The 21,767-nt window shown below is 40.7% G+C and overlaps 3 protein-coding genes across 5 annotated transcripts; 1 reads left to right on the top strand and 2 right to left on the bottom strand.

The window, feature by feature from the left end:
- Window positions 1–1,857: 1,857 nt before the first annotated feature.
- Window positions 1,858–7,757, bottom strand: zgc:110699 (uncharacterized protein LOC325371 homolog). Of its 3 annotated transcripts, none has more exons than XM_037091760.1 (8): window positions 7,443–7,757; window positions 6,629–6,730; window positions 4,735–4,791; window positions 4,551–4,624; window positions 4,052–4,190; window positions 3,380–3,473; window positions 2,987–3,058; window positions 1,858–2,491 (listed from the first exon to the last, which is right to left on the bottom strand). In XM_037091760.1, the coding sequence occupies exons 2-8, from the start codon at window positions 6,678–6,680 to the stop codon at window positions 2,383–2,385; spliced, it is 597 nt and encodes a 198-aa protein (XP_036947655.1). In that variant the 5' UTR covers window positions 6,681–6,730; window positions 7,443–7,757; the 3' UTR covers window positions 1,858–2,382. The 3 variants fall into 3 exon arrangements, with proteins under 3 accessions (XP_036947655.1, XP_036947654.1, XP_036947656.1); XM_037091759.1 differs by lacking the exon at window positions 7,443–7,757 and adding an exon at window positions 6,946–7,197; XM_037091761.1 differs by lacking the exon at window positions 6,629–6,730.
- A 112-nt stretch (window positions 7,758–7,869) lies between these two features.
- Window positions 7,870–16,428, bottom strand: LOC119015600 (NADH-ubiquinone oxidoreductase 75 kDa subunit, mitochondrial-like). The gene is made up of 19 exons (XM_037091757.1): window positions 16,320–16,428; window positions 15,227–15,300; window positions 14,736–14,827; window positions 14,176–14,283; window positions 13,019–13,095; window positions 12,817–12,898; window positions 12,287–12,417; window positions 11,749–11,934; window positions 11,408–11,542; window positions 11,097–11,211; window positions 10,767–10,912; window positions 10,537–10,665; window positions 10,245–10,374; window positions 9,954–10,114; window positions 9,073–9,227; window positions 8,812–8,987; window positions 8,569–8,703; window positions 8,261–8,333; window positions 7,870–8,145 (listed from the first exon to the last, which is right to left on the bottom strand). The coding sequence occupies exons 2-19, from the start codon at window positions 15,297–15,299 to the stop codon at window positions 8,054–8,056; spliced, it is 2,196 nt and encodes a 731-aa protein (XP_036947652.1). The 5' UTR covers window position 15,300; window positions 16,320–16,428; the 3' UTR covers window positions 7,870–8,053.
- A 231-nt stretch (window positions 16,429–16,659) lies between these two features.
- On the top strand, window positions 16,660–21,197 carry unc50 (unc-50 homolog (C. elegans)). Its single transcript, XM_037091689.1, has 6 exons — window positions 16,660–16,762; window positions 17,758–18,029; window positions 18,143–18,263; window positions 18,380–18,519; window positions 19,216–19,323; window positions 20,535–21,197. Exons 2-6 carry the CDS (start codon window positions 17,762–17,764, stop codon window positions 20,669–20,671), a joined length of 774 nt encoding a protein of 257 aa, XP_036947584.1. The 5' UTR covers window positions 16,660–16,762; window positions 17,758–17,761; the 3' UTR covers window positions 20,672–21,197.
- Window positions 21,198–21,767: the final 570 nt, after the last annotated feature.

Below are 21,767 nucleotides of genomic sequence, written 5' to 3'. Positions count from 1 at the left end.
TGAAAAAAAGGTTGTGACAACTGATCGGACCAATGACGGACCTGTCAGCTGGGAGTGATCATCTGCGTGTCAACAGCACTGTAAGGTGTCCCGGCTGTCAGCCAGAGCCCGCATGCTCTATGTGCATGACACAAGCCTCCGCAGACAGTCTGTGCGCTAGAGTGCTTTCGCCTCTTCGGCGCAGGCATGCCTGTTAACGGGGTAGGGTTTTCATCCCCAGAGAGACACGATGTCGTCAGACATATGTCACACAACTGGGGGAGGTGTGCGTGACACTTGCCCGCAGAATCATCTCACTCCAATATGCTTAGACGTTCCACACGTATTTATAGACCTGTAGCGACGTCCTCGTATCACTCATGGTGCCACTCATTTTTTTGCTTTTTCACCAGTTATTATGCCTGGCACACAGTCACACCCAAAACTCCCTCAGCTCACAGTTTTCACATCGGAAATTGCTCTACTTTTCTAATTATTGGCCTCCGTTTGGCTGAGATGGCCTAAAAAGAATTCTCATCAAGTCTCAATGGAACGTGCACCTTTTAAATGCTGACCTGTGATTGGTCGCAGCTGTGCATCTTATTTATAGCATTATTGTTGATACTGTTGTGATTGTTTGTTTTCAATATTAATAATGTTATTGGTCAGTCATGCTCTGATTGGTGAAGATTGTAGTGCAAACCACTGCATTAAACTTTGCATTATACACAGATTAACAACAGCTGGACCAGTCTCCTTAGAAATACGCCACATTATATAATGAAGCACGCTCTATGACAAAATATGAAGGCAACATCACATTTATAAAGTTATTAATTACACATTTTATATTTTGTGTCAAAACAAATGTGCATTTAAATTCCATTAGTGTTACAGCCTATGTTGCGGTCTCACCTGTAGTTCTACGCCTATGCTTCCACTACTGCTCACTTCTGTTGTGACTTGTGCGTTTGTGTTTTGGCTGTCGCATTTGGTTCGACCTCTCTGGCCACTGGGTATTTTAAGTTCCTGGAAACCAGCATTACAGAGAACCTGTCATGGTCTTCCCACATCACCACCCTGGGAAAAAAAAACACAGAGAAGGCTCTACCTCTGAAGGAAACTTTTACATAAGAGCAAAAAGAGAGCCTTTGGATGGAAACATCAGAAACTGGCGTTGTTCATGCCCAGGACAGGAAGGTTTTGCAGCGAGTGAATGAAGCCACCCAGGAAAGCATTGATACCCAACTACAAAACATACATTTAGGAAATAGCAGTCTTGATTCTTACGTCTTAGGAAAATGTGCCGTGCCATCTCAGGCCATCTTATTTTTAATCTTTTTTTAAACTTCACATAATCAACATGCGTTTGAGTTATAATGGGACATTCATAAATCTTTGATCCAACATGACTAATCTGAATGTTTTGCAGACAGATTTATTCAGAAGTGTGAGCGCAGAAGATGATGAGAAATGATGACTTTTTTTTTTTTCAACATTAAACACACAGTAAGAATACAATCCGTTCATGTGTAATGAAACAACACTTGCAGCTTTATATGATGGTTTGACTTGTTTGGCACTAGGTGGAAACTAAATTATAGTATTTGATTACATTTTGTTTGAAAAAAATGCTCTTTAAATCAATATACAATAAAATTAATTTAGTTGATTTTAGTCTTATTGTTTATTCAGATTTACAGAGCAATTTTGTTGGAGGGACACAAAATGACATATTCATATCATGACCTGTGTGTGTAACTTAGGTAACTGCAACAGAAATGTCATTATGCAATATTGTTTTGCATTTAACAATTCAAATAATATTGGATTTTTAACTCTACTCATAAGCGAATAAATGAAGGCAACACATTATAATGAGTAAAACACATTTTATTTGTGCTTCAAGTTATCAGCTGCATGTATCTCGACCCTAACTGCACAGATAGTATTGTCCTCTTCAATAACTTAGACTGTCTGCTGCTTTAATAGGGGATCAGAGGAGCTGATGTGATTGCCCATTAACAAAGTTCACTCACGCAGCTCTTTACCTGCTGACAAAAGATTTCTAATTACATTCTTATGCAAGTATTCATCCTGTTCCAGCCTTATTTACAGGTAACCTTAGGCTGAGCTGGACAGATAGGATAGGAAACAGCAGCATCATCACTGTTGCATAAAAAAACTCTAAAAATGGTCCATAAATGCAGCACATGTGGGGAACTCTGTCGGACCTGGAGCTTAAAACGCTGAGGGATAAGAGGATCCAAGATATCTGTGTGTTTCAATCGCCAGGGGGATTTGAATCGGTCCACAGTAAAACTGCAGTGTTTTGAGAGCAGACAGCACACAGCTTTCTTAAATGTCTCACTGTCAAACAGAGGAGTTGCTGATTTGCGGCGGTCACCACTGCATGGTCTTAGACCGGGTTAGTTTCCTTGTCAAGGCGTGGCGGACTGTCAGCATGTAGGAGCGCCTGTCAGGCAGAGCGCGCTGCTGATCCAACACCAGTCTGTTAGACACAAGACAAAAAAAAAAACTCAAATAAAAAACATGGGGTCTCCTGTTTGGCATCATATTTCCATACTGCACACAATTTTTATTTGTGTTAAGTGTACATGAAATGGAAATATTTATACATTACATGAGCCGTCACAGGTCACTCAAGCTGTGAAACTAAATTTGCCAATTAAACGTAGCAAAATCTTCCTAAAGATTTTTCTTTTTCTTTTCGTATTCCAAAATCATTTCAGTGCTTTTCAAAATTTAGTGTAATGTGGAACTGGGGCTCAACTTAAGTCGTGTGCTTAAGCCTTTATAAGATGTGGTGTCTGGACCACACTGTAAACTGTGTGAATTAAAGCTGATGCTGTGATATACAACAAAGTGTAGTAATTCATAGGCAGATTACGTTCTGCGTCAGAACCAAAGAAGCCCGTTTTTCAAAGTTATTTATTCTATCTGCAATTGGATAAAATCATGCTAAATATCTGATTCAATAATGGACCTGATGAGCTGAAACACTGCTACCTCCACAGCTAGAACTGCTTCCGCCACCGACAGCTCCCTGAAACTGCACCTAGAGGAAAGTGCGCACACACACACACACACACACACACACACACACTGAAGGTTACACCTGGGTTCTGCCTTTAAGGTTATTACAAAATACGACTGCAAGTCACCAGCAGTTTCTCAGTTGGGGGCTAAATTAGGCTGTATCAACATGCATACTGTAGAAAAGAAATGGAGCAGAAGATAATTAGACACACATTAAGTCTCACATTTTGCTCATCATATAAGTGTCCTAAAAATATTATTCACAACATACACAATTTAATTCAGCATTCAGTTGGGTGAACACACACACACACACACACACACACACACACACACTAACCGTAATTCCTTTGCCAGTCTCTGTCCTTCCTCGGTTGTCACCTCCCTCCCAATTTCCAAGTCGGCCTTATTGGCAACAAGCATGGTAGGAACAACTGACACACAGATACACACACACACACACACACACACACAAAGTGACATTAAACTGGTAGCATGATGCTATGGCATGCATAGTTGGGAGTTTATGCTTACTTATTGAGCACAGAAAACATACCAAGTATGGAGTGTATGTCTGTTTTATCTGTGCATGTTTTTGTGTGTGTGTGTGTGTGTGTGTGTGTGCTTAAAGACGTGACAATAGGCAGATTTCAGGCTGAGTTAAAACAGAGACTCACTGGACTCCACGCTGGAGCAAACACAGTAAAAACACTGTTCCTGTGGAGATCACACTACTGGTTCAGTAGTTCAGCAGCTGACACGTTGGCTGTCTAGGTATTGTTTCATCTCTCTAAGTCATCTTATAGTTATATAGTCACAGGTATTATGGTAGTTACTACTAGCGCTTGGAGAACAGGATAGCTAAAAGATCTGCCTTCAAGTTCTGCCTTTGATGACTCCCAGTGGTAAGTGATGGTAAAAACAGACAGAAAATTCAAATGTGCTGCCCTGCTGAACTATCTGACGTCACAGTCAGAGGAACACTCCCTCCGATAATGAGTCAGTTCCCTACCCAGGCTCTGTTTCGTTTGGTCAATGAGTTTCTTAAATCGAGGGACATCCAGGAAGCTGACGCGTTGTGTGACGGAGTAGAGCAGCAGGAAACCGTCTGCCCAGCGGATGGAGGACTCCAGGGAAGCCACAGAGGTCTCCTGGAGGAGATAATATCATGTATTATAAAGCCACCACATGGGAAAAACACAGACTGATGTCAAATAAATTGAATTTGACTTTAAGAAAAAAGCAGAAAACAAAGAAAAACCTTTTTTTAATTTCACTGAATTATGATGGGAGGATATAATCACAGTATCATATTCTATTTCATTTTCAGGCATTATTGCCCTTCCAGGAAATTATTATATATTAGTGGGTGTGATAAGCAAAGTTTCATCAACACTCTCTTTGGGATTTAAGAACTTTAGAGTGATACAAACTTTGTTTTTTAAGATTATGTAGCTTGAATAAGAAAATAACTTTTTTCTAAGAATGAATAAATAAAAGCAAGAATTTACCTTACAAGCAATATCCATAATCTCCATATCAACGGTTTCCTGGTCCACCACCCTGCTGCATCTGTAGGTCATCTCTGTAGTAAAACAGTCACTTATTTTATACACCCGTCAGTGAATGATGTGGGTCGCACAGTCCAGTATGTTTTTACGTGTAAACAATGTTTACTGCAATGATGAGTCTTACCCTTTTTATGGTCATATTCACCGATATAGCGCTTGGTTATGAAGCGGACACACAGTGCTGGAGACACAAAACAGACGTGGACATCAGAGGGTGAACGGTTGTAAACACAACATGACGCAAATATTTCTCTCACGTTAAGTACGCCTTCAAAAACACAACGACATTTGATTTCCACGTTTGAATCCGATCTCGGCCCCCCGGCGGTGTGTTCGCGTCTCCCCGTTGTCACCATCACTTTGAGACTTATCCTCTTAGTAATGGTACCTGCCTTGTTTAAACAAATGCAAGAAGTGCTTTCAGCAGTGTTTGGGTGGACGGAGTCTGGACGGGTTCATGTTTGTTTAACGTCCGTGTCTGGTGTTTGAGTGCTCGCTGTGTTCAGGCAGGACACATTAAAAGGTCGTTTAGGCTTGTTCGAGCTGTTACAGTCTGTGAGCCTTCACAGCTGAGAAAAAAAAAAACACTGTTTTAATCCACAGCTCTGTGCTATACAGTACTACCGTACTTGCAGTTGAAAGGGGTTGCATCTGGGGGACCTCAACACTCATGTGGGCAACCAGGGACAAACCTGCAGAAGGAAACGGCTTGTCGGATATGAACCTGAGTGGTGCTTTGTTATTGGCCATAATGAACATCTTGTTCAAGCATACAGTGGTTAAAAAGTGTATTTGGTACCAGCTCATCTTAGTCCAAAGATCTGTGATCAACTATGTGGTTGTATTTTTTTCTCGCCACTGATGCCAAATGCTGGCTCATGAGAGAAATGTTGGGTCTCTGTAACCAAATTAATCAAGAAGATCAATTTGGAAAGTGCCATGAGATTTCTTTTGTTGTTAACTGGTGGTTATACAAATAAAGGTTGATTGACTGACTGACTGACTGACTGACTGACAGCAATGCAAATCCGTGCAGGTCTGGTGGACCAGTTCTTCACCCTTTGCAGGCTTGCCGAGGGGGTCGTGGGAGTTCGCTCATCCAGGATCTCAAGGTGCAGCTACACTGAAGAGAGTTGCTGGTTTGGAAAACTCGGACTTGCAGCTATGATTGTCTGCAAATTAAGTGGTTCTGCCGGCTTCATCGTTCCAGGACCTACAGCTGGCCCTGGGCCAGTGGTTGGAATAAGAATCAGCACCTCCAAGTGAGATGGAGATGACATGAAAACATGGTGGGCAGCATCTGCTCAAGCTTGTGAGGTGACCATTAAAATCAGACCGGGGCCTTAAACGGAGGATACAGACACAGGGCGAATAGTGGTGCTGCAGCAGTGGGGAAGAGGGATGAGGGATGATAGAAAAAATATGTCTGAACATTAATGCATGAAAACACACACAAAATAAGTGTGAACTTAATAAAGAGCTTAACATGGGGCCTGTAACACTACAGTGTACAGTATTTACCTTCAGCACACTCATTCTTTTATATTCAGTTTTTAGAAAAACGCCGCCAACAACTGACAACTTCAAATTACGCAAGATGAGCACAACAATCTTCAGGAAACCATGCCCCGAGTCAATTTGCCAATAAAGCAATCTCGCATACTGATCTCTTTTCCCACTGTGATGAGATTAGACTGAATACAAGGAGAAGTTTGAGATTAGCAGTAAAGGTCACAGTGGACACATTTACACTTCAGAGCCCAGGAGAAGGGGTCAGTGAGACCTGTGTTAGGCTTCCTTATTTAGCAGAACCTCTTAAACCGTGACCACACTTTAACTCTAAAATGTAACCCTTTTCTTCCTCACATGATGACCATGTGACAGTAGTGACAGTACCTATGCCAGTGTTATGTAATCCAAAATGTGCACACACACACTCCAGTCCCTCTTCCTTCACTTTCTTGTCTGCATATGTTTCGTCTGCCAACTGATGTTTCTGTCTGTCGGCTGTAATCTACCTGTTTTTCCAGTGTTCTGAGCTCCCAGAACAAGGAGTTTAACTGGAACCATTTCTCTGTTTGGCCCAGTATTAAACCGCTGCCTGTCCCTGCATGAAAACCCTACAGAGCAAAACAGAGGAGGCAGCGTCAAGATCAGAACGCAAATGCAATGACAATAATAATAATAATAATAATGATAATACAACGGCAGGAACTAAAGCCTTGCAAAACAAAAGCACAGCGAGAGCAAAACAAACTTCAAGTAGCCATGAAATGTATTCAGCACAGCAGTGGATAAGAAGCACTGATACAGTATAGGCTGCAATAATACTGACCTTAAAGTCAAAATTAATTCCAGATATGGAGCGGAGTGAAATAATGAAGTCGCTGGAGTCTGAGCAGACTCCTCAGGGAATGAGGAGACCTTAACTTGGGACTGTCATCTCTCTTTTTCAGTGTGCGTATCTCTCTACTTCTGTCTGGTTGAAAGAGCTCTCTCTCTCTCTCTCTCTTTCTCTCTCTCCCTCTCTCTCGCCGTCTATCGATCTCTTCCCACAGCCTGTAAACCCACAGCCTTAAGCTTCAAACTGCCCCTGGGATCTTCCCTCCCATTACCTGTTTAACAAACAGCTGCAATGAGGAACAAGCCGCGGTTTGTATTTATACTGTGCAGGCCTACTGTGTCTGCTCAAAGGCACAGGCACCATTTCAAGCCGGTGTTTGTAGCCCTTGTCACAGAAAAGGAGACGCCGCAGTATCTAAGAAGATCCTGTTTTTTGCTTTAAATTCCATAATTCCATAATCACCATCAGTAAACAGGACTCTCACTCACTGGGAGGGATGCTGTTCTCTCGGGGGGGGAAGTTCACTTAAGTCTCGGTCGGGAGGGGATGAGGGTCACCGGGATCTTTTTTCAAGACAGGGAACTACAACACAATAGTAGAAGGAGACAAAAATTTGGTGAGTCAAAGTCTTTGCCAGGGACAGACGCTGTTTTTCAGGCGGAAATGTGATGAAGAGTTGGTAGGACAGACAGGTGGAAAGACAGAGACGGAGGCATTTCAATGTATAACGTATAAAATTGGGATGGACAAATAAGTGTAAGGGGGCAAGCCTGTGTATAATTTTGTTCGTCACCAGCAGCACCTTAAAAAATAATGTTTCTGACTCTTAAGTCTGAATATTTTTAGTAAAATATATGAAGGAATGATAAGTGAGTCAACAAAACGCCATCAATGAAAACCCAAACCAAACTGGAGTCAAGAGTAAGATTTTATTTATATTTCTCAGACTTATTCAACAAAGAGCCTTCTCCGCAGAGAAAACGATTTAACTGTATACAACAAGCATCAAGGACAACTTTAATTTAAAGAGCGACAGTCTGTTCCATCAGAGAAGTGTGTGTTTTGGCAGAGAGACTGTGTGTGAGGGTTAAGAGTTGCTCTAGCAAACTGAGGGCTCATCGACGGCGGCCGCTCCTTCTGTCACGGCTTTTACGCATTTGGCCATCGTCTGGGAAGCCCTGCTGATGGAGTCTGAAAATAGAAGAATAGAAGGAGCATCAAAAGATGATTTAAAATGTAAAAAAAAAAAAAAAAAAAAGTGTATATGTGTTTGTGAATCCCCTATGGGAAAAAATAGCACACATACCTGTCATGTAGAAGTCCCCTACTGAAAGCTGAGGTGGTACAAGAGGAGCTGCTAAGAGGTCCTGGTTCACAGCCTGCAAAGAACACAGAGCCCAGTGTGCATATTCATTCATTTCATGTGCTTCTGTCTATTAACTAAACATACTATTCATGACAGCAAGAACATTCATTAGATGTGATTCAAATAATCAGTGTTTGTTATGTCTTAGCAACCCTCACAGATGTGTGAACACAAAAGAATTCAATGTGAAGGCATTATACACTGTATGACTCCAGATTCCAACTCTATGTGTGTTTTGGTGCTTGTACCTCAGCAAGTTCATTAGCCTGTTTGAAGTAGTTGGCCTCCTCTACATCGTCGTAACGGACCAGATTAGGAGAGACCTCGGCTAGCCTGGATCGGACCTCTTCCAGAGAGTCGTAGGGCAGCGTCACACCGACCAGCTGCAAACGCAGAAACCGTTACTTAAATGAGTGTTTTAAAGTCAAAATAAACGTTGGCTATCCATATGAATGTTAGTATGTATGACTGGGGCGTGACTTCCTGCTTACTTCAGATACAGCTCTGATGATCTTCCAGTCCTCTCGGGCCATTCCTGGAGCGGTGACTGCTACCCGAGTGTGTTGGCTCCTACCTTCAGTGTTGACGTAGGTGGCATTTTTCTCCGTGAATGCGGCACTTGGCAGGATGATGTCTGCCATCGGTGCTCCTATGTCGCCATGGTGACCTGTAGGGGTTGAAAATCATTCAAATGTATCAGTTATGAGCGTATGTGTGTATCCTTTGTGGCACGTCTCTTTGTGTGTGCATACCCTGGTAGATAATGAGGCTTTCTTTAGGCAGGTCGGCTCTGGTGATGCAGCCTCCATCGGCTCCCAGCAGGAGCAGGACTTTAGGTGGATTGTCCCTGATGGCCTCCACACCGGCCTTGTAGCCCAGGTCCAACGCAGCCACCTGACTGGCCACTCTGCTCACACACACATACATAAAAACACAACGTATGAGCTGGAAGCATCTGCTGTACCTCACCTCATCAAATCTGCATCCATCTTTTTTGAAATCGACATACGAGTTCAAGTTGTGCAGTGCCTTAAAGAAGTATTCCCCTTTTATTGGTTTTATAAATGGAATCATGGTCGACATAATTTGGCTTTTTAAACAAATATTTAGGGGAAAAAAAAAAAACAGGTTTACAATCGTGCCTTCCATTTCTTAATGATGGAATTAACTGAACTCCAGGGGATGTTCAGTGACTTGGAAATGTTTTTGTATCCATCCCCTGATTTAAACGTGTTTCAATAACCTTTTCATGGAGTTGCTTCGAGTGTTCACAGTGTAACTGTAACCAGCAATTCTGATTAACCAGTGACTAGACCTTCAGACACAGGGGACTTTACACTACATCACTTGAAACACATTCATTTAATTTCATTACTACGAGGACCAATTGCCCAGACCTCTGTTGAGTTAGGTAAGTCACTTTAAAAGGGGGTGAATATTCATGCAATCACTTATTGTACATGATATATTTTTAATTTATTGTCATTTCTTTGTAGAAATCTGTTTTCGTTTTGACATCAAAGGTTTTTTTGTCATGATTGTCAAAGAAGCCAAATTATATTGACCGTGATTCCATTTGTCAAAGCAATAACACAGGAAAACAGCCCGGGGGTGAATACTTTTTATACTGTACCTATGCAGGACGTTTAGGACTTTCCATCCCTCCACCACTCCACTAGTGGTTCTGGCGTTCTGAGCGATGGTAGAGACGGCGCTCAAAATGGCAGCTCCGTCTTCTCTCTGCAGAGTGCTGCTGCCCACGACCACTACAGGACGCTTGGCAGCTGAAAGGACCTGAAAAAAGGGGGGGACAGGAAAAATTCAAGTCAAAGTTGCCAGAAATCCATCTGCATTAAAAAAAAAAAATTAAAAAAAATCACATCAGTTCATGAACCAGCAAACGTCCTCCGAGTGTGTTCATTACCTGGCAGAAGGGGTGCGTGCCATTAGCCAGCTCCTTCAGCACTGATGTTTCCTCTCCCAGGTGGTCGTAAGAGTAGCTCAGATCAACCTGGTGACCCACCATGGCAACACGCAGCTCATTGTGGAGCCAGCTGATAGACGAAGAGGAGCAAAAGAGAAAGGCAGAGTTATATAATCAAGACAAACTCTGACATGACAACACCAGTTAGCGTCAAGTCCTGCCATCACTTTACTGCGGTGCAAACGTGGATTTCAGTGGGCTAAGGGAGCCTTTGAAAAAAGAGTGAGTTTACCTCTTGCGAATTCTGGCGTTGAAGAGTGGGGCTTCGTAGCGCGGGTTGGTTCCTACAAGCAGCACCAGGTCACACTCCTCGATGCCGGCGATGCGAGAGTTCAACAGGTAGTTGGAGCGTAGGTCAGTTCTGCGGTGAGATGAAAAACAGCGTCAGTTGATAGTCAGAGATACAGTACAAACCGAAAGAGACTGGTGGAACACTATACTTTAAATTATATTGAATCTTACCCCGCGCCCGCCATAGGGAAGAGCTCCTCGGTGCAGAGGTGTTCTGACCCGAGTCTGTTCAGGAGGTCTTTGAGGGAGACCAGAGCTTCAGCGTCAGCCATCCCTCCTGCAATAGCCGCTACCTCATTGCCCTGCACACTCTGCAGCTGCACACAGCAAACAAACACACTTATTTATGGATACAGGCTCTAATATGGTGACACAACTAAGGTACCCCCAAGGGATGTCTAAGTTGTCACGAATGTAATGGACAGAGACACATTTTCATAAATATCACGTTTGCTGTCAAAGAAAAATAAACATGCAGTTCGAGTAAGCAAACACACTTACTGCTCCGGCAACTCGAGTGAGAGCATCCTCCCAGGTGGTCGGGGTCAGCTGACCTGAAGCATCCTTTACCATTGGCTGGGTCAACCTCTGCCTCTTCAGACCATCATATGCAAACCTGAGGACACACATTTGGAGATATAATTGGATTGGATAAGTAAAATCTGACATTTCTAACAAAATCAGACATTCATTTTAAAGACTAGTGGAGTGGGTTTCTCTTCAATTCAATCTGAAGAATGTTGACACATTTTTAAGCCTAGCACGTGGGCACATGCTAAAGCCAGTCCTTCTGACCTGTGTTCAGATTTTACCTGGTCTTGTCAGAGATCCATTCTTCGTTGACGTCTTCGTTTAGCCTGGGCATCACCCGCATCACCTCGCCACCTCTTGTGCTCACCACAATGTTACTGCCCACAGCATCCAACACATCAATGGACTCTGTTTTCCTGCAAAGATAGCACAAGTTGAAGCTAAAGGAAACAGTATGATGGAATCAGAAAAAAGGTGAATTCTGACTGACCAAAATGAAGAACAAATCGCTTCTAGAAAGCTCATATTGTTCAATTTAAGCAGCACTAATTGTCTACTATGGTTCTGTATGGTGACAACACATCTTGCATTAGCTTAATGGAAGTATCGAACCCTTCCATACCTGGTCTCCCATGGTCGAGCGGTGAAAGCATAGGGTTTGGAGGTCAGGGCTCCCACAGGGCACACATCGATAACGTTGCCTGAAAGCTCCGACATGAACATCTTCTCCACGTAGGTCCCGATCTGCAGGTTGTTTCCTCTTCCTGTTGTTCCCAGGTCTTCAACACCAGCAATCTCACTGGCAAAACTACATAAAACACACCAAAGAGGAATGAAAGATTGAGTATGGATGTTTTTAATGCACTTACCGGTAGAACTACAATGATTAGGTGATTAAAAGGTTGGTTGATCAAAAGATATACAGCTGCTAACTTTTTTGATAATTGATTAATTATTTCACTTCTCGAGCAAAGTCAAAAATGTCAACCATTTGCTCGTTCCAGCCTGTTAAATATGAGGAACTGCTGCTTTTCTTTTTCATTTATGATAGTAAAAGAAGAGTCTGTTGGTTATGGACTGTTGGTTGGACAGAGGAGGCAATCTGAAAACATCAGATTCATCAATAACAACAATAATCATTAGTTGCAGTTCCTACTCACCGGACACAGCGCGTGCACTGGATGCAGCGGGTCATGATGGTTTTGATGAGCGGCCCGATGTTCTTGTCCTCGACTGCTCTTTTCCCCTCTGTGAAACGACTGCGGTCTGTACCAAACTGCATGGACTGATCCTGGTAGGACAGCAGGTTGAGTGTCAAACGCACATAAAAACTGTATTTTGATGACTTTTGCAAACATCATTCAAATTATTGTTTGGTGAGTTAAAAAATGTCTCAAAAACAGAAACGGAAAAACAATTTTTAAAAAAATCTACTGGTGGCCTGGCCGGTTGTTGAGATCCTTGCGGTGCTTTGTAAGGTCTGATGCATTATTTTTTCCGGAACAGTACGACACGCAGGCACTTATGGCATACTGCAGATTTTGCCTTTGTTTGTGTTTTACCTATCATAAGCTACACTTTGGCCAAATCAGTACATATTGCTGGTGTAGTAGGTGGCCTCTAATGCAGTGTATATATTTTCTAATTTCAGTGAACTGACCCTTTATCCTCCATTTACTAGTTTGGTTACCTGCAGGTCACACTCTCCTCCCTGATCACAGATGGGGCAGTCCAGTGGGTGGTTGGCCAGCAGGAACTCCATCACTCCCTCTCTGATGTCACACACAAATACAAACACACGAATCAGTCTACTTACAAAAGTTATTCACACTTTAGGGACATTTAAAAATGTATCTCAAATTTGAATCATATGTGAATATCTAAATTTGTACCTGGCTTTGCGTGTCTTCTCTGAGTTGGTGAGGATGTTCCACCCCTTCATGACAGGCATAGCACAGGCCGCCACCGGCTGAGGAGTACACACATTGCTAATACATCAATGGAGGCCGCTCCCCCTTATTAGTTCATCTCTTGTTTCCTCAACCACCTTGAGTGTGTAAGATCGTTTACTATACAAACACGGGCTAATGATCACGAGCTACCATTAGTCTGCTGAAGTGCAGTAGGGAAATATCTGTTCAGAAAATCATAGTTCCAGTTTAAGAGCACTAACAGCATCCTCTGTCTGGAAGATATTTTTGGCAGTTATAAAAATCTAAGGCACAAATAGAATCAGGTTATAAATAAACTTAAAACAAAAAAGGACATTTAAAAAGTTATATTTAAAATGCAAATACTGAAATGGAAACTCTCAAACTGAAAGCATTTGTAATTTTGAAATTGTTATCGGCTTTTATATACTTGATGTCCCTGATTAAGGACAAAACAAATTTCAAAATCTGGAAAAAATCTGGCAAATAAATAAGGGAAACTAAGTATAGGAACATAATTATAAACAGTTTTAATCAACAAAATTCAAGGAGGAAAATAGCCCACAATTTATTTTGCTGGGGGCAGTAAGGGACCAGGATGACAGAAAGGGGACGAGAACTACAGAATTAGACGATATTACTGTAAAATTCTGGCAAATTCTATGCAAAGAAGGCTAGATTAATCCCAGTGTTCTTTGTTCTCTTTAATGCCAGTCTTCATAAAATGTTTTAAAAGTAAAATTCAAGGCTTTTTCAAGCACCATCAAGTTACCAAACCTAATCTTTCCAGACTCTCAAACCCTTTATCATCTAAAATTGTTACTCTGTTTGCAATTGCAAAAAATGAAGTTATCATAATTACTTTATACCCTCAGCAGTCAATATGTACAATAAATGTGTTTGATTTGACAGCTTGATTGCATGTTTTAAGCTTTCAACACCAGTAGTCAACAAACACACGTGGTGTGGGCTCTATTCATTTCAAATGCTAAAACAGATTTGCTTTACATGAGTGGATATGGTGCTAACACACCAAAAGTTGTTCAAATTCAAGCAATTTCAAGGATAATATCAAAATAATCTGCCTACAGACAAACAAACAAAAGACATTTCTTTACCTTCGGAGCTTTCTCAATCTCAACCAGACACATACGACAGTTTCCCGCCACCGAGAGGCGCTCATGGTAACAAAACCTTGGGATCTGGATTCCAGCCTTCTCACAGGCCTGAAGGAGCAAAACAGACATCATCAGGCATGACGACAAGAAAAAAACTATAGTTCTTTTTTAAGGTCTTTTAGTTTAACTATCTGACACTAGTTAGGAATGACACTACTAAGTTCAATCAGTGTGTCAGCATGTTGTGCCATGACATTGTTCTCTGTAGTGAGCCCTTCAAACATGGCAGGAAGCATTTAGAGTGAAGATCAAAGTTAATTATGTTGATTCCTTAAATGGAGAGATAGAGCAACAGCTTTATTAGAACAGTTGTCAAAAAAACTGTCAAAATCTTTGTACACATTTATGGACTAAATCTTTGCAAGGACTAACATAAATATCACAAAACAGTACCTAGTGTTAACTACATATAACTACATAGATACAAATATATAATATCTAATTTGAGGGGACCATATTAAACATAGAATATTACAGTAATATAATTTGCATTTTCTTACCTGAAGCACAGTAGTTCCAGGCTCCACCTCCAGCGGTTTCCCATCCACAAACACTTCCACCATGTTGCTGGCAGCACGCACTGAGGTACGCACTGAAAGAAGATACACACAGGTCAGTTTTACTGGATTTAAATTAAACTTGACCAATGACATGTATCTAAAAATGTCTGCTTTCCCTGAAATTGAGATAAAATTGATTTTAGCATGGACAGTATAGTACACACCCTTAAATAATGTATATCTAATTATATGACTGATGTCAATGTGTGAGCTTCTTCCCAAAACATACTGCACATTAAAGGGGAGAAATTAATGGGATGTTTCTGTATATGCTAAAACACACCGGAGTTAAAAATAAGAAAATGAAATACAAGTGATTTATAATAGGGACAAATAACATTTTACTCGAAAATCTGCTCAGTTACAGTGCAGAGGAACTCTTGACCTTGACACACACGTAAAACACAGATGTGTGGACACACATATATTACCAGTGTTGGAAGGAGCCAGGCTGCTCTTGGCAGCTCCAGCCAGCGCTCGGCCGACGGACGGCAGTCGCAACATGCTGCAGTGAGAAAAAAAAGACACAACCAACGTATGAGGCAGCCTTTTTTTGATATCATGAATAATCAAATATTTAAAGCCTTGTATATTTATTTACAGATGATGAACTAATAAGATAATACGTATGATCAATCAATCAGTCAATCAATCTTATTTTGTATGGTGCCAATTTACAACAAACGTCATCTGATGACCCTTTCCAAACTAAGCAGGTCTAGACCATATCCCTGGATTCATTTATTTACAGAGAACCAACATTTCCACATGAGCGGGATCAATTAATTCAACATATTACATGTTACTTAATAGGGATGTGTAGATAAATATATATTTGTGCTTTCTTTTTCTTTGGCTTCCTGTTTTAACTTCAACTAGTATGATTTGATTGTTATGCAGAGACAGTTATATTATATTGCTGTGTCTCTTGCTTTTGCTCTGTCAAAGCCCTTTGTAAACGCTGTTTATAAAGGCACCCTAGGCATAAAGTTATTACTATTATCACTATTATATTAGGCGCTGTCTCTAGAGTTTATAACAGAGAGGGCATGGCTCTCTTACTGGACTGAAAAAGTGTGTGCAGGTCTATCTGATGAACTCAGAACACCAGTGACAGTGAAATGTATCTAATGTAATGCAGCCGCAGTTGCTAGCACTTGCTAGCTTGCTAGCTTTTACTGACAACAACAACAAGTGATACACAGCCATCTCTTTGAAACGATTATGTGCACTTAGTGAACGTCTCAACAATATAATGCACAGACAACATACAGAGACAACAAAATGTAAAGCACAATAATATATAACTGATAACAAGACTAAAACATCCAATGAGGACTCCTCGCTTGCAGGCTAATAGCATTAGCTATGAGAACTGAGTTACTCAAGGACACGGGCACTGCAATGTTGTAACAGGGTTACTGGGAGAATAAGGTCAACCGCGTAATTTGCCTCTGGTGTTGCATGTAAATATCATATACATTTAAATGTTAGTAACTTCGTGAAGTGTTCCAAGGCTCTTACCTTTCGCTATTTGGCCTTTTTGACCAGAACAGCGGTGATCTGGACAGCGTTATACCACCAGTCAAATAACTATGGCGTACTAACGGAAATAGCAGTCTTACTTCCGCTTGAAAATAAGAGCCCAAGTTTCACAATAAAATTAAGTCGCTCCTTCACCTTGTGTCGGTAAACATACGAGGAAAGCATACCCGCATTTCTTTCTTTCTTTCTTTCTTTCTTTCTTTTTACGATACAGCTATTTGTTCGGAGTCGGAGATGGGCTTACATCCCTGTAGGGGAGCCCGGCTTTCCACCTCTGACTACATCTCCCATGATTCAAGACTACATGCAACCGGAAGTAGCTACGTGTTCATATTCGCGACAGTTCAGGAAGCATCCACATACAGCTTCAGAAACAAGTCAGACCTGGGGATTTCTTTTGGAAAATAGTACACCAAAACCAGGTAAATATTCTTCTGACTGAAGAAGTTCAGTTGATTAACTAATAACAAGCAGTTTCCACAGTGTTTATGTCAAGTCTGAGAGAAACACTTCCCGGGCCTTCTCATGTTATTAAACTAGTTAGCAGCAAGCTAACTGTGTCTGTTAGCAAACACAGCGTCAACTAGCAAGGGAATTAAATATATCAAGCTTGTTGTGCGTAGAACTACCGTTGCGCAGTAGGAAACTGGATTGTAAATTAAAACCTTTGCATAATTTGGATGTTTCTCGGTGTATGTTACTCAACAGTTAGCATAGGTTAACAAGAGCATCCTCTGTATCTGTGTTGTCAGGTTGTTATTGTATTACATTGTAAGTAATAGCACATTTAAAAGGGTAGCTGTACAATAGAAATTTGAGATACGGGATTGCTGTGTCTTTTGGTAAGCCATAACTGAGCTGCATGACTGGTTTGGCTTGATTAAGACTGCGTAATGTGTATATTTAAGCCATTCCTTCTACTTATCAAACAAACATTTCAGACAAAACAACTAATCCATTACTCTGATGAATTGATACATCATTGGAACAATATGGAATACTAAACCAGAAACCCTGTTTCTCTTCAATGAGGGAAATATTGATTACACAACATGCAGCAAGAAGAAGGAATGCTGAATCCCTTCCTGACAACAACAATAACATAGACAGTGTGTGTAAGTTCTCAAAATGCAGTTAATTCAAATCAAGTTTTCTCTTCTTTTAAAAGACATACGATAATGTCTGCAATCAGCTGTTGTCTGGGACAACAATCTATGCACAACAAAGTGTACATAGATTACATTTCGAAATGGGAACAGTACATCTGGCGATAAAATTATAATCCCAAAATATTCCATTTGTTTCACCGTGAAAGTGGATGTGTACAGCAGTTCAACCTGTCTTTTTTTTCCTGCTTAATCCTCCATTCTTGTCCTTACCTCCCTTATTTCACATGCTCTTCCAACGTGATCTTCAGCACCATGTTGCCGACCACTTCGCCGCAAAGCAACGGCGCCCTCAGTTCGCGCGATGCTGCACGTCACACGGCGGGAGCAAAGCGCTACAAGTACCTCCGACGGCTGCTCCATTTCAAACAGATGGACTTTGAATTCGCCCTGTGGCAGATGCTTTACTTGTTCACGTCGCCACAGAGAGTCTACCGCAACTTCCACTACAGGAAACAGACCAAGGACCAGTGGGCCAGGGACGACCCTGCTTTCCTAGTACTGCTCAGTGTCTGGCTCTGTGGTAAGTCTGTAATAATATCTGTGTAGTCATTACCACTCCTTCTTGGTGGTACTTCTTGCCTACTTAATCTGTTCCATGAAATATAAGTGAAAACTGCCTCTATTTGGCTTCAGTGTCAACAATAGGCTTTGGTCTGGTGCTGGACATGGGAGTCCTAGAAACTCTGAAGCTGCTGCTGTGGGTGGTCTTTGTTGACTGTATAGGAGTTGGTCTGCTCATATCAACCCTTATGTGGTGAGTAGAAGGTTTGCCTGCAAATTAAAATGATTTAAGAAATGAAAGTTAGATGGTGTATAAGAAGGTCATTTCTTTGATTCACCTATTCAATATTCCTTGTGGTTTCTCTTCAGGGTTATCACCAACAAGTACCTGCTGAAACATCCCAGCAGAAACTTCGATGTGGAGTGGGGCTACGCGTTCGATGTTCACCTCAACGCTTTCTACCCTCTTCTAGTCATCCTGCATTTCCTGCAACTCTTTTTCATCAACCGTGAGTAGACCCAGACTGTGTGACTTACATCAGTGTGTTGAGATGCTATATCCAAATCAAGGCATTAAAGCCTCTGAAAACCCAAACAATGGTCAAACAATGACCATCTAATTTAGTCTCATGTACGTAATATTAAGGACCATAAAATGTTGGAAATTAGTTACAGTCCAAATCATGATCTGCAACAGCACAGTGTCTTGAGAAAAGATCTAAACAGCTAGTTTAAAACTTTTATTTTCAATCAGATTTTTGGATTGAGCGCATACTATTATAACACATAAGCATTTTTCTATGTCAAGCCAAATGCCTTGCTTTAAAATGGTCTAATTGTGAGCTTAATGTACATTTTTTAATGTACATTTTAGGTGTTCAATTCATATTTCAGAGTCTCATTTACTTATTTACTTGCCTTAAAAAAAGTTCTGTTGTTATAATGTCAGTCCAACAGTCAATGATTAATAGTATTTGTAGTTGACAATTTAAGAGATAATTGGTAATGAAATTAAAAGACACAGAACTTTTATTTGAAAATTTGTGATCATTTTTATTTGGAGAGTATGGCTGTTATTGTTTGCTATTATATAGATGATTCAACACTCCATGATCTCATAGTCCAAATGACATCAGGCGCAGAATTAACGCTGTCTCAATTACGCCTGTTTCACCTCACCTACAGTTTTGTTTTGTGCGTTTCAGATATTGTGGTGATAAACTCAGAGTGGTTCCTGGGATACTTTGTTGGGAACACTATGTGGCTGATCGCCATCAGTTATTATCTCTACATCACATTCTTAGGGTACAATGGTAAGTCCTGTTCACGTTTAAATGCGCTCATCGTTTTCAAATTTTTTTGCTCGGAGTCGACCGCTGATACCTGACAATTAGTAATCAAGGATATGGAAAGCGGATAATTAAGTAAATTTCCTGCGACTGTGCAACACCGCAGTGTTAAACTTCTCAGAACTGTTTTCCTCGCTGAGATTATCTTGCCAAACCAAGCAGATTATTAGGTGGACATTTATATATCCGAAGGGCTATTCCTAAAAGTGATCACCTGTAACATCTTCTGTATGTAACACATTTGGAATTCCTTGCTTAAGGTTGCACGAAAACTTTCCAGCCACAGTATATTCAGATGAAGCAAAATGGATGATCGGAGTGGCGGTGTATTAATTTATGTGAAGGACAGTAAAAACTGCCAAAATTCAGCTGTCCTGTGTTAATGACTTGGAATGTATTGTTGTCAATTTAAATCTCTCAGCCCCAATGTCATTGACTATGATTTTGACCACTGTCCACAGCAACTGTTTTTTAATGAGAAATTGAACAACCTTCTAAAGGAATGTGATGCTAAGAGTGAGGTCATTTTATTAGGAAATTTTAACGTACATTGGAGTGACAAAGCAAAAAGGAAAAAGCTTTGAAAAAAAGCTCATGCAGCAAGTAATTCAGAATTTCAACAAATCATTTAAGGACCGACTAGGATAACTAATTCCTCAGAGACACTTTCTGATTTGGCTTTTCAGTAACTGACCACAAATCTAAAAGTCAGTAATCCAATCTTGAAATTGCAATTAAGAAAATCAGTTGGAATGAACATCTTTTACATAAAAGCGTAGTAGTGGTGATGTTGAAGTAATGCGAAACTGGTGCTCATCTGTGAAGAGTATAGTGTAAGCATCATAAACCTGTTCATCATCATTCTTTTTTGCGTTATTCAAAAATACACGAGGGTTTGCTTATTTTCTTATTCTTATTTGATAGTACATTGATCATCCTAGAGACTGTCATTGTGGGCGGCTATTGGAAAAGATCAGCATGGCTTTCAGGAAATTATGTGTTTAGTGTCCAAACATTTCACTGATTATTTGAGAAAAAAAATCAGTACAGTAATTCATAATAACGATAATTGCTGAAAGACTCGTTCATGTAGATGTAGTGTACATTTCACTGTGATTTTATAGATCTGTGATGTTAAGTATCTGCTCTGTGTTTGTCCTGTGTTATCGACACAGTTCTACCCTTCCTGAAGAACACTGTGGTGCTGCTCTACCCCTTCGCTTTGCTCGGCCTAATCTACGTCCTCTCCGTGTCCCTGGGCTGGAACTTCACCCGGGGTCTCTGCTGGTTTTACAAGTACAGAGTCCAGTAGGACCAGTTTGTCTGTGAGATTGGACACTAGTTGGCTCCAGGCAGACACAAAATCACTCGCACGTAGGTGGCAACGAATCCATTTCCTGCTTCTGTCGGTCAGCATCTGGTTGACTCTTAGTGAACTGGGACTCACTGAGCTGGACTCTCTATTGACTCTGTTGATATTCTTTTTGGCTCTTATGTTGAGCTGCAAAGTCAATGATGTGATTGGACTGGTATTAGAGACAAGGGGACAGATGAGACACAGCTTTTACTGTTGTTCTTTTTGTATTATTTGTAAATAGTATCGAAGCAGGTTGTAATATATACACACACCAGTGGCTGTTTCTGAAGAGGAAGAATTTGCTTTGTTTCTTTGAGTTTTCTTACAAAAAAAAAAAAAAAGCCTGAAAAATCTAATCTTGCTTATTGAAGAGATAAAATGAATGTGAGGAACATGGGGTGCAAGCCTTTTTTTTTTTCTTTTCTTTTTTCTTAAAGTGTACATTCTTAAGCACTTTCAATAAAAGGTTTTATTAATTTAAGCTGCCTCAGTTTTATGAGATCCTTTGCTGTTGCTCCTCTGGGAAATAAAATGGCATGAGGGTGTTTTGTAGTACCACACAGTCACCTCACAGTGGTGCTGTTCGAGTGATGCTTTTGGTTAACATTAACCATACAAATGAAAATAAAGCTCATCAGAACTAAGATGTACTGCATGATGTTACCCATTAGTTTTTTTATGTGGTACAAAAAGCCTATTAGATGCTATTATGTTATAATTTACTTGGACCTGTTCTACAAACATTATGGGACAATGCATCTTAGAAAGCAGTTCAGTTTTGTGAAAGGTCCAGAAATAATGGACAGGTAATATAGAATCAGTGATGCTTGAGTGGTGGTGAGTTCAGGTCTCTTCTGCAAACTGCAAATAATGTTACTAGCATTGAGAAAAAAAAAAAAAAAGAAATACTCTTGGATTATCACACACCCTAACATATTGTGCCCCTAATGGTTATAGAAAACTTCTCTTAAGTTTAGTGCTGGTTGATCAACTGTGTTGTGAGGAAAGAAAAACTGAATTTCTTGTGAAAAAGTGCATTCCACTGAGTCCC

This window comes from Acanthopagrus latus, chromosome 24 (assembly GCF_904848185.1).
Source record: "Acanthopagrus latus isolate v.2019 chromosome 24, fAcaLat1.1, whole genome shotgun sequence".
Lineage (NCBI taxonomy): Eukaryota > Metazoa > Chordata > Actinopteri > Spariformes > Sparidae > Acanthopagrus > Acanthopagrus latus.
The sequence above is the reverse complement of the archived record's forward strand: the minus strand, read 5'-3'. Positions and strand labels throughout refer to the sequence as shown.

Excerpts from the sequence above, each read along its gene's own strand:
- zgc:110699 (XM_037091760.1), bottom strand. The coding sequence starts at position 6,680 with ATGGTTCCAGTTAAACTCCTTGTTCTGGGAGCTCAGAACACTGGAAAA. Across the intron at positions 4,792-6,628 it reads TCAGAACACTGGAAAAACAG|CACTGTGTGTCCGCTTCATA; the intron begins GTAGATTACAGC and ends TTGTGTCTCCAG. Across the intron at positions 4,625-4,734 it reads TGAATATGACCATAAAAAGG|AGATGACCTACAGATGCAGC; the intron begins GTAAGACTCATC and ends GTTTTACTACAG.
- LOC119015600 (XM_037091757.1), bottom strand. The coding sequence starts at position 15,299 with ATGTTGCGACTGCCGTCCGTCGGCCGAGCGCTGGCTGGAGCTGCCAAG. Across the intron at positions 11,543-11,748 it reads GCTCGACCATGGGAGACCAG|GAAAACAGAGTCCATTGATG; the intron begins GTATGGAAGGGT and ends CTATCTTTGCAG. Across the intron at positions 8,704-8,811 it reads TCATCAGAGCTGTATCTGAA|CTGGTCGGTGTGACGCTGCC; the intron begins GTAAGCAGGAAG and ends CTGCGTTTGCAG.
- unc50 (XM_037091689.1), top strand. The coding sequence starts at position 17,762 with ATGTTGCCGACCACTTCGCCGCAAAGCAACGGCGCCCTCAGTTCGCGC. Across the intron at positions 18,520-19,215 it reads GCAACTCTTTTTCATCAACC|ATATTGTGGTGATAAACTCA; the intron begins GTGAGTAGACCC and ends TGTGCGTTTCAG. Across the intron at positions 19,324-20,534 it reads CACATTCTTAGGGTACAATG|TTCTACCCTTCCTGAAGAAC; the intron begins GTAAGTCCTGTT and ends TTATCGACACAG.